Source organism: Haliaeetus leucocephalus, unplaced genomic scaffold, assembly GCF_000737465.1.
Source record: "Haliaeetus leucocephalus isolate CR32 unplaced genomic scaffold, Haliaeetus_leucocephalus-4.0 Scaffold83, whole genome shotgun sequence".
Lineage (NCBI taxonomy): Eukaryota > Metazoa > Chordata > Aves > Accipitriformes > Accipitridae > Haliaeetus > Haliaeetus leucocephalus.
This window is the reverse complement of record NW_010972519.1, coordinates 2015356-2027783: the sequence shown is the minus strand read 5'-3', so window position 1 is coordinate 2027783 and position 12428 is coordinate 2015356. Positions and strand designations below refer to the sequence as shown.

At 42.2% G+C, this 12428-nt stretch overlaps 1 protein-coding gene across 1 annotated transcript in view; it reads right to left on the bottom strand.

Moving 5' to 3' along the window:
• The window catches only part of LOC104841266 (engulfment and cell motility protein 1), a 212703-nt gene that overhangs the window by 152063 nt on the left and 48212 nt on the right, over window positions 1-12428 (bottom strand). The window contains exon 2 of the mRNA XM_010582811.1: window positions 10222-10371. Coding sequence (XP_010581113.1) covers window positions 10222-10299 — 78 coding nt within the window. The 5' untranslated portion in view covers window positions 10300-10371. The remainder of the gene's footprint in view (window positions 1-10221; window positions 10372-12428) is intronic.

Sequence of the window (12428 nt, the reverse complement as noted above, 5' to 3'; positions counted from 1 at the left end):
CTTCCAAGTCTTCTATACCAGCAGCTTTTGTGTCCTTTCTCTATCCTACTAATCTCCTTCCCCCTTTTTCAATTCTATACCAACTTTGCATTATTGTATGACATTATTTGAAATTAAAAACTTAGACAAAAAAACCAAACAAACACCAACCAACAAATCAAGTAGAACCTGTAAGGGATGGTTAAAAAAGAAAAACAAAATAGATCTTCAGTAATAAAAGTTATTAATACAGCCAGCCTTTCACAGTACTGCTTTGTCCTCCTGTGGCACTATTGCTACAGCACTGAAGTAACTAAGTACAACTCACTTATCAGCAACAGGATGGAAAAAAAGTGGAACTCTTCTGGGATACAAAGTTTGCGATTAGTAATTTGATAGCACTTTACAAATTAATAAATGTAAAATAAATACCACTGTAATCCTAATAAGCTGCTGCTCCTAATCATCCCTTGGGCTGCACTCCCCCTCCATGTAAGTCTCCAGACAAAATTCTTTCCCCTTCCCTACCAAGCAGATAAATTGTCACGAGCACAGGCATTCACAGCGGTAAGCGGGATGTTGTGGAAAGCAGGCGAGGGCTGCCATAACTCTCTGCCATCGCTCAGGTGGGGTTTGGTAAGCACGGGCTGCAGGAAGGTTCTGGCAGACAGCACGCTGAGCGGGCAGCGGCAGCACTCCTGCCACCCTGCCTGCACATGACCAGGCCTCCACGCCAAAAAAAACCCAACCCTTTTTTGCTCTGGGAGTGACAGGAGGGCAAGTGACCAGCTCCCACGGCCCCTTCCCAGTCAGCTCACAGCCATGTCCAGAATGCCTTCACAGTCCTGCTACTGAAGGCTGCAAGAGACATATCTATGCTTAGGTGACAGTGACAGCACACGACTGTTTACTGTATGTACAGGAATGTGGCAGTACTAGCAGACAAACAAGAGTGAGCTATTGTATTTTCTTTTTGAACCATGAAAGATGAGGTAAAAGCCTATTTCCATTCTCTGCAGAGTAAGTCCACTCGGCAGGCCACTCAAAGACACTTTTTTTTTTTGCCTGGCTGTAAATATTTACCTGATGTCAAAGAGAATGGACTCAATTTTTTTGTTATTTTAATCTTCATAAAATTGTGTTTATGAAAATTTACATCATTGCTGCATTTACAGTTCTGAAAAGTCAAATTCACCTTATTAGTCAATGTACTTCAAAGAATTCCTTATAATCAGACAGTCCATAAATATTTCAAAGTTTTTCCTTCATTGAAATGAGTATTTTGTGCTAGTGCATTTTAGTTTTGGTTTTTTGCCTCTATGTCCTCCCCTACACTAGGAAAAATTAAGTGTGCTTTTACACATGCTGAGATGCTCATTTAAAGCTCTAAGAAGATCAAGCTGTAGCTTTAATGCATGAAATAACACAGATCAAAGTAAATCTTATGCTCCCTACAGGAGATAACCCCTTCAGCTAACATATCACAGCCATCCATGCTGAACACAACAGTTAGCATAAAAGTATTTTGCTAGGGTAGGTATTAAATTGATAACTGAAATCCAGCAGGAGACAATAATGGGGCATTATGGCTTTGCGACTTGCTGATCTGCACACATGGGGAGAATCCTGCCATTGACACCAAGCATAGGCAGCACTAGAGGTGACGTGAATTTACACACCCCGTAAAGCTTTATCTGCATTGACTGGTTAGTACAGGTGTCTGAGATGCTGTCTAAGTGTAGCCCTAATGACATCCACCACGCAGTAATACCTAGTCACCACTTCTGTGCTCACCTGCATACACCTCAGGTCACGTCTCCAGGTTTTGTGTGCCAAGATGCACACAGATCCCTAACTTAGTCTTGAATACCTGCCCTTGCTACTTGTGCAAAATTTTGTACCACTTCTAAAGTAACTTGCAGAACACAGACTTAGATTTCCCACTCCAATTTCCTCACCAGTTTCATCCTTTCATGCCTACACCTTGGGTTCCCCATAGAGGTAACCAGCCACCAGGAAGCACTAAGCACAAGCATGCAGGAATCGAGGCTGGGTGAGTCCAGGCCACTGTTTTGTTCCAGGGAAATAGTGGGATGAGCAAATGAAAGCAAAGAACATTCAATACAATAGTGCTGACCAAGCCCTAGGTCCAGTTCAAGCCACCAGTAAACTAATCTGGGCTTAAAGCACTTCTAAATCAAATAGAGTGCATGCATACACATGTGAACTGTAAAGAGGACAGAAGCCTAAATCTGGGTAGAAACCTGTGTTATACATGCAGTTCAGATATACTTTGATAGTGTTATACCAGAGAATTGTAGATAGGTTTCTTTTAGGCCAAGGTCGAATATCTTTCCTTTTCAAATGACGAGCAGAGATTCACTGCTTTTTCTTTTACTGTTTTTTGGGGGTTGGTTGGTTGGTGGGGTTTTTTTGTTTGGTTTTTTTTTTTGCCGGGGGCGGGGGTAGGGGGTTGACAATGATTGAGATATCACTTTCCCTGGCTGACACCTTTTAATCACAGAAGTAACAAGAAAACCCTTACCCCTTGCTGTCATTAAGCCTACCACAGAAAAACAGCAGACACAGCAGACCTGTTAGTGGAAAACACTCAGCATTAAAAAAAAAAAAAAGTTCTGTTGCTGATCTGTGCACCTGTCAAAAAAACAGAATTTCAAGCCAGTAAATGCACCATTCTGTCTATAATTAATGCTACCATTCTACTAACAAATCTTTTAGTGCAAAAGTAATTTTTGTAGCTATTAAAAACAGAAAAACCCCTCTTGTCACAGTCAGTGGAGGCTTCATCTGTTACTGTCATACACCAGGGGCTACAGAAACAGAAGCAGGACTGTTCAGTAGCAAACACCAGATGCCAGGACACCTGGGTCCTTGACTCACTACTTTGCCACTGGTTTCTCATGATGTAAGAGGCGACATCTTCTGCAAGGGGGAGGTACTGGAGAGCTTTGGGCTTCAGCCTCCTCAACCTGCTCTGAATCACTTTGGAAATCAACTCTCTCCATTGACTACAATGGAGTATTAGTGAGACCAGACTTGTTAATTAGACATCGAGCATCCGTAAAAGATGGAGAAGAGGATTTCCCTAACTCAGGGGAGCACGAGAGGAAGTGAATACCTGAAAAACAGGGACACCCCAACACTGCAGTAACAGAGACCATAAAAACCCGCCAAGGCCAGGTCAACACCACATAGTTCTGTCAGCGCAGCAACACAACACAACAAAACACAACCCAGGAAACGTTCGCACCCCAGAGCCCTTTCATCCAGGATGGCTGGCTGCCACCACAGCGAAGAACTGGAGCTCTAATGATGAGTGCTCCAACCCCACAGCCCTGTAAGAAAAGGTATCCTATTTTTCGACACCCATTGTAATGAACCAATCATTGTGAATTACGTTAACAAAGCACTGCCTATGTATATGTGTGTGTTAGTGCACTGAATTATATTCAATGCATTAAAACATCTGCATTATTGTTTCCAAGGTTATTCTTGTTGCTGAACAGCTTTTTTTTTTTTTTTAAATTGAGACCTTTCATTAGTCCAACAAAGAAAATGGCACATTAAGTTAGTGGATATGATTTCCTTACCAGTTCTACTAATAAACCCTGATGGTAACAAAACTGAAAGGATTATAAAAATGTTAAATATTTTCACTATGTCTATATGCTCATTAGTATCTGCTTTATAAACAGTTTCATCTTTGATTTTGTGAAGCTGAAATACTGACAGGTACAACAAGGAGCAATAAAACTCATTAAATTATTGCTAGCATCTGTTTAACACCTAAAGTTGATTTTAAGCAAGCCCTACCTTTAGTAAACTGGCTTAAGCTAGCCAAATGTTTTTCAATCTTTTTGAAAAGGCAGCCACCTTTCAGCTCATCTACTTTTGGGTAAGTTTCTAATTAGCAGCAACCAAGGTCCTCTTTCAGAATGGCTGAGATAGAGCTGCAGTACCCAGCCTCAAGCACTAACTCCCTTCTCCAACCTGACAGAAAGCAGGCAGGAAACATTTTTATAAGCCAGTGTAATATTATTTCTCCCCCTCCCACCCCGACCTGCTTCCTAGTCCTCTATCTTCAAGAAACTGAGATCTTGTCAGCTGTTAAAGGCACTGACATTTCCCTTAACTACTTTAAACTCACAATGTGCAATGACACTGGAAATCTTCACAATATTAATACCAAAAAGCATCAGTACCTCCAGCTACTGCAATACTATTACACTTTTTGGATAAGGGTTCATATAATTTTGCAGGTTTGTGGGAAGGAGGTAAGAGCCTCTCCCTTCATTCCCTCAGCACTACACCCCTTGATTTTGAGGTAGTGGGAGTCTGGAGCCAGAACTAAGAGCAGGGAGCGACACGGAACAGGCTCTGGTGCAGAGACATTAACATCCCTCTCTTCTTCACCACTTGAACAATGCTGGTGCTCACTAATATTGCATACATTTAGACTTCTGATGCTAGGTTTGTATCACTATACTGCTATTACTAGTGACAGCACTTGCACAAACTACAGCTATTCTTAGTCCACACACATGGCAGAAGCGATGTGCCGCTCTCTTTTCTCTAATTAAGCATTTCACAATCCCTTTTGAACTACATTTCTCCCCACAGTTTGAGAAACACTGCACTAAATCAACTAACAATCCCCAAGGGTCCAGATTTAGGTCTGAAACCCAAAACGATTTCAAAGTTCCCCTTAAAAAAAAAAATATCTTATTTCCTTTTAATATGCAGTGAAGTACAATTACTTCTCTGAAGAAAAAAAATTAAAATTACATTTATAGCATATACTGGCAGAAGAGACAACTTGAAAGACACTCTTAAAAGATAAACTTACTGACTAAATGTAAACCTTAGAGAAAGCATTCATGTAAAGCAGTCCATGGTTCCTCCTATGTGCTGCACTGTATTAACATGAAATTGTCATTTGACAGTGCTCCTGTAAATTTTGCCCACTGTACCACATTTGTACTTTGAAAACACAGCTTCCCCCCTCCTCCCCCTTTTTTTTGGCTAATGTAAAGATTCACATCTGCTAATTTAATCTATATTTCATGATCTCATAGATAAAAGTAAACCTGGAGGAAGAGACTGTATGGCCATGTTTTATTACAAACTGTTCCCTTCTGTAGGAACAGTGTTTACCTCCAATGGTGAGTAAGTTCATCCCCGAGTTTAGAGAAATCTGGTTTTAGTAAAATTTGTGTTAACACACAAGAGTGGATTTGAATGGGGTAAGCTAAAATAGTTACTGTCCCCAAATATCCACCTTGTGCCTTTCCTGGAAGCTGCTTCCCCTGCAGCAGGAAGAGTGAAGCTGTAAATCCACAGAACAAAGTACCCAGGTAACCTAAAACCAGCACTGGCTTACCTAAAATAATTTGTGCTGTAACAAAAACCCAACAGTTGGGAATGAGTTATACGTAATGGGCACAAATTAAAGCATGCAAATTTCTATCTGAACAAAAGAAATAACATCCTCTTAGAAAATGGCTATTTCTGGGACAAATAAAGACAAGACAGGATACAGTAGCCAGCATCCTGGTTCACCTGTACAGAGGCCGTGTGGCCCTACCCTTAACATCTTCCACAATAATCAGCCAGAAGATTGGGAGAAGGAGGTAACAGACAGTCAGCGTCTACCATTCATTTCTTCCCCAGACTGCACCCCTAAAAAGTCACAAAAAGATCCCAATGCAAATTCAGACACCAACCCAATTCCATTCCTCCTCCTACATGACAGGAAGACTTAAAAGTAGAAGATCATTCCTATATCTAGGTCTTAAAAGTCGTAATAAAATCTTTTCATTAAAAATTAATTTTGACCAGAGTACTGTGGTGGGTTGACCCTAGTTGGACATCAAGTGCCCACCAAAGCCATTCTATCACTCCCCCTCCTCAACTGAACAGGGGAGAGAAAATTTAATGAAAGGGTCATGGGTCGAGATGAGGACAGGGAGATCACTCACCAATTACCGTAACAGGCAAACCAGATTCAACTTGGGGAAATTAGTTTAATTTATTACCAATCAAATCAGAGAAGGGTAATGAGAAATAAAACCAGATCTTAAAAACACCTTCCTCCCACTCCTCCCTTCTTCCCGAGCACAACTTCACTCCCAAATTCTCTACCTCCTCCCCCTCCAGCAGCACAGGGGGACGGGGAATGGGGGTTGAGGTCAGTTCATCACACCTTGTCTCTGCCTCTCCTTCCTCCTCAGGGGGAGCATTCCTCACTCGTCCCCTGCTCCAGCATGGGGTCCCTCCAACAGGAGACAGTCCTCCATGAACTTCTCCAATGCGAGTCCTTCCCACAGGCTGCAGTCATTCCCAGGCTGCTCCAGCGTGGGTCCCCCACGGGGTCACAAGTCCTGCCAGAAAACCTGCTCCAGCATAGACTCCTCTCTCCATGGGTCCACAAGTCCTGCCAGGAGCCTGCTCCAGCGCGGGGTTCCCACGGGGTCACAGCCTCCTTCAGGCAGCCCCCTGCTCCGGCGTGGGGTCCTCCCCGGGCTGCAGGTGGAGATCTGCTCCACCGTGGACCTCCATGGGCTGCAGGGGAACAGCCTGCCTCACCATGGTCTTCCCCACGGGCTGCAGGGGAATCTCTGCTCCGGCGCCTGGAGCACCTCCTCCCCCTCCTTCTTCACTGACCTGGGTGTCTGCAGGGTTGTTTCTCTCACATGTTCTCACTCCTCTCTCTGGGTGCAGTTTCTGTTGCACAGCAACTCTTTTCCCCTTCTTAAATCTGTTATCCCAGAGGCACTACCACTGTCGCTGATGGGCTCGGCCTTGGCCAACAGCGGGTCCGCCTTTGGAGCCGGCTGGCATTGGCTCTGTCGGACATGGGGGAAGCTTCTAGCAGCTTCTCACAGAAGCCAGCCCTGTAGCCCCCCTGCTACCAAAACCTTGCCATGCAAACCCAATACAAGTACTAATATTGCCAGTAGGGATTTACGCAGGGGGGAAGAGTCCAGATGTTATTTTTCAAATTTACAATTGAGGAAAGTGATAGAAATGGGGGGAAACCCAAATGAAAAAAAACAAGTATTCAGGAAGAGAGTAACTGAATTCAGTCAAGTCCATCTCTCAAGGAGAAAGCAGAAAAGTACATTAGCTTGCACATGCTTTAAAATCAGGTTTAATACATACAGGCAACAGCCAGTTGCTAGGTTTACTGCAACTTAACTAGTCCCCACCTGGTAAGAGAGAGGTAAAGTAAGTAAATAATAAGTAAGTAATAATAAAAAGTACTTATAGGTAAGTAAATAATACGCGGTTTTGCCCTCCTTGTTTAAAGCAAATTTCCAGGAAAAAAGCAGTTGTAAAACCCTGACATCAAATAGTACATTTCAATGAATGAGAAGAAAGGTTAGGCACAGAGGCTGGTTCCGAAAAACACTTAATTATATATTAACTGTGCAGCAAAGAGTCTCTCTAACTCAGTGAAACTAATTTTGTATGATTAAAGTTAAAACTGTCATTGATGAACCCAGGTTGACAAACCTACAGAAAACACAGTGGGAAGCATCAACTAGGAAAAGTTCTGCACCTCATGAAGTCAAGGTTGTCAGAAGTCATGCACCTGAAGGGGAGGTTTTTAATGTAAAGTTTAATAACATTTGGTGGAAAAAATACTCGAGCTCTTTTCAGGCCCAACACTTTCTAGTACACCACTGCTAATCACTGTAGTTTCACAATGACATTTCCTCACTTTGAAAATATTTTATTCTCTTCATTGTTAAGCAAAATATGCATATACACAGCAGGTGAATTGGGATACTGTGCAACTGAATATAAATAAATGCCACCATGTGTATACAGCAAGCAACCTTAAAAAAAAAACAAAAACACAGATTTTCCTGTGATCTCTTATATGGTATTTGTACTTCAATATTTGGAATAGCCTCAGTACCCTGAAAGATAAAGAGCCTGCGTCATGCTACAGTGAGTTTTTTTTGTTGTTCTTTTTAAAGTAATAATACAGTGCTGTTCTTTTAAATACTGTTTTTCTTGCTAGTAAGGGATCAGAGAGGGAGGAAACTGGTAATGCAAAGTTTTTAGGATTTTCTGAATATATGTCAAATGCTGCTTGAATGAGCAGATCCCACCTGGGAGACATGCACTGGCTGCAATGTCTGGTCAATGGGAAAGTCATTTCTCTTTTCTGCCTTCCTTTTCCCTCCTTCCCTTTATCATCTCTGACAGCTAGCCATCTGAGGTATGAATCATCTCCTCCGCTACAGCTCTTCAACTAAATAGATGTTTTAAAGGAAACAGATTGGGGAAAAGTTAGCATTAAGTGAACCAAAGGCAGAGCTGTGTGTTTAGAAGCATGTATCACCCTGTATGTTTTCAGGGCTCATTCCCACATAGCTCCCATAGCTGAAAAAGGCAAATCTGCAGGTTTGTGTGTATGGGTATTAAGAAAGGATGTTTCTTTCCCATCTTCACTTCTTGTCACCACACCTGTATTTTCCATGTCAGAAAGATGAGGAATGAGACCCTCAAACTTCATTCCCCCATTTTTCCCTGCATCAGGAGCAGGCTGCTGTTAGCCTTCTCCCTTTCAACCTTATTTTCCCTCTTCTCCCTGCTCCTCCCCATAAAGCGGCACGAGGAAGCTTGCAGACAACTTGGCAGGCTGGGTTGGAAGAGTTCTACCCGACATAACTTAGCATTGATCTTTCTTGTCCCCTTTAAATCTTATGTAATAAAGGAAAAAACAAGGTTCCAGGACAGTAAGCTGATATATGATGAGATAAGGTATGAGGTTTTTTGGAGAGTTACTTTAAGCCATTTTGTAAATTAAAAACAATCATTTTGGTATTATTTTACTGCTGCTTGGAAGGAGACTGCATAGTATTTGTTCATTTTTGTCCCCACTGTACTTGGTAGCAACAAGCTGTTGTTCATCATGACTAACATGCATCCTTCCCTGAACGCAGTGTGCACAGTGTCTACCATTTGTTATATAAGAAGAAAAAAGTAAAACATTCTTCACTCCAGAAGGCAAGAGATTTGTATCTGTAGATATATGCTTACTAAAAAATTTCAGCAAATGAAAATGGAGAAGCTTGACAGGTCTGGAAATCAAACTACAAAGTGCTAACTGCTTGGGAACTCCCCTTACCTCTAAAGAGGCTTCCAGAGTGCCTAAAAATCATACTGCTGCTATTTCAGCCACCCTCTAGTACCATGTTTCCACAAAGTTCACACAGGAATTTCCCAAGCATGTGCCACAAAATGGTTAACTAGAAGTGAAACTGATTGCACTGCATGAAGAAATTAGGATCCCATTTCAGTAAAACATTTTCTGCATGAATTGAAATTTTCTCCTCTCCAATAGAACTTTATAATGTACTTGGTCCCCAGATACACTAGGGTCTAAAGCACATTATGAAATGCTTTCCTTCACTCTGAATACTGTTTACAGAAATAATAATTATTCTAAACAGGTAACATGCTGTATGATTTCAAAACGTTACGGGTAAGCTGTTAAGAGGTTGCTTTTAATTTTAATACATGTGCCACAAAAACAATCTCAGAGAAATCCAGAACATAAAGCATGGCACTTGTATAACTTGATTTGGTTTGTTTCCCCCCCAACTGCTCCCCCGCCCAAATTTCCTACAAAGAACCTTTAATTCATAATTTTGAATTTGTTAGCTTCTGCACACTGCCTCCAATCAGTCCATGAGGCTATTGCATTAGAAATAACCAGCTAAACAGGACAACCCCCGAGATTCCTGTAAGGAACAGCAAAGATCCTTCTGCTCACAGTGCACCACTACTTAAGTTCCAAAATCTGCACTTGCTGCAGCCATTCGGTATGATCCTACTCCAAATGAAAAGCACTGACTAAAAATTCGAAGACTTTCCACCCAGAGGTAACAACATTACCACAATTTCACAGTTGAACAAACTAAGGCACGAAAGTGTTAAGGGGGTCACACAAGCAGTAAACACCTTATTTAAGCAGCTGTTTAAAAAGAAAAAGCAAATCAGAAAAAACAGCTAAACACATCAAAAACATTAAGCAGTAAGAGAGGAAGAGGGTTACGCCCATTATAAAAAACACCTTTTACCACAAACGCACTCACAGAAACATATGTGTGCCCCAAAGTAAACATAAATGCAGAGACACACACACGCAGAGAAGAACTTATTTACGCACAAGCATTGGCCGAGCACACATACACAGGCACTTACTTGATCTATTTCCATTAACTTGGGGAAGGCACCTGGCCATTCAATCGCCACCTTCACTATATCAGCAGGAGGGGGCATTGCGATGCTGCTGTTCTTCAGAGCCAGTACAACTGGACACTAAATACTGCAGAGAGTCTCTCTCATTCACACCTGCAGGGAGAAGGGGAAAAAAAAAAAAAAGAATAAAAATAATAATACAGCAGTTCAGACAGAACTCCAGTGCTGCTGCTTCGTCTCCTACATTTTGCCTGGCTGGGCAGGTGGATGAAAACGTATGTGTGTATGTATGTGCAAGGGCAGAAGAATGGCACATATTACAGAAGCAGACACAGGACACAACACGCTGCATAGCTCGACAGTCTGTTAGAAAGATGGCTGAAGCACTGAAATATACGGTGAATAATAGCATGCATTAGATTTAAATAGAAAAACTATTTTTAAATATTATTAAATATGCCAGTAGGGAAAAGCGACAAACTAGAGGAAGCTCCTGTTACAGTGTCACTCATGGAGTCCCAGGGAACGTGACCGAATTGGTTAAAGCTGGCACACCAGGAGAAGAGATTGCCCAGGAAGTTATGGCCAGGAAACACCGATTCTTTTAACTATAGCAATGATCTTCTGGGTGTTCACAAATAGATCACTGCACTATAGCAACCAGGATGTCAGGAAGAAGGCAGAACACACAGCAGTTTCCACATATACATACATACACACAAACACATACCCTCACCTAACGGATCCAGATACCCATATAGAAATACTTCTTTATGGTAAACGTCAGACACGTGAACACTCAAGGATACAGTATACATTAACAGTAAAATGATCAGCTACATAAAACGTCATAGTTCTGCAAAAATATGAATATCAATAGGATCTCATGTCAAACAGCGCAGGCTGTGAATTTTGGGGAAGGAAAGGGGAAGAACCAAGTCCTCAGGTTTTGCAGAATGTAAGTTCTGTCTCTTTTGGCTCATCAAAGTTTGTAACCTCGCAATAAACAACAAGCATTTTTCAAACGGGTGTAGTGCCTTTTGGAGCTTGCAAACAAACCTTCTGTACCCCTCTCCCTGCTCAGCAGTAGCAGGACTGCCACTGAAGTAGCACAGCTTTGCAATTCTCAGACCGGCAACCCATGCACCCTCCTGCAGGCTGCCAGGTTCCTGCTTGCTTTGCCAAATCCTCCATGCCGACGGTGGCGTTTCTTGAGCGCTCTGCCGAGACCCGGCAAAATGCCATCATGTATGACAAAATGAGAGAAGCTGTAGAAATCCCCAGAGGTGCAGTCCCACTTCTTCTTAGCAGAAAAGAGAAGGAAGTGGTGAAAGCATGGACACATGCTTGCACACATACCCCTTGAAAGAGCTAAGGCAAGAGATGAGCTGACAGAATATACCAAACATCCAAAAGCCACAAACAGGTACAGGAAAAAAAGACTCTGACCACCGTCAGTTGCTGCTGCAACTAACGCAGTCTAGCAACCCTTCTCCAATTGCAGCAGAAGCATGAACTCAGATGAGCCCAAACAAAATCATGAAGCCATCCCTTTATCAAGAAATTTTGTACCTTCGCCTCATACTACTTACAAGTGAGAGGTCGTCCAGCCTTCATATATATGGCTCTACCCTTCCTTTTTCCTTGTGTGTCCTCTGGTCTACTCTGAAAATGTTCAGTTCTCCATGTTTGCAAGCCCTGCTACATTCTACATAGGGTTCTCAAGACATACCATAAAAGCAGTTTATGAATTTTAACACTCCAGCAATTTATTTCCAACCATGGTAGTTCTGATGCCAGCAGGCTCGCACATCTCCACAAAGCAAAGCACAAGGCAGTAAATAAGACAATGGACAGTCTATAAATAAGACTGTATTGCAGGAAGCCCCTTGAAAGACTAAACAACGTGATTAAGAAACACAGTGATATTGTCTACATTTGGTAGATGTTACAGGGACCGGGAATAAACACAATTAAAGCATGCAACTGGCTTACTGGTTGTTAAGAAGTGTCAGACATTCACTTTTGGCTGTCTTTTCCCCCTCAGAGCCTAAGCAGATGCAAAGTCCCCCCCACTTCTCCCCCGACACCTCCTGCTCCCGCCACTTATACCTCCCATGAGCGTTCCCCTTGCTGCGCAGCGCACTGACTCAACTAACCAGCAAAAAACTATTTTTGGTTATCTGGTTTTTACCACATTAGAGTCAAAC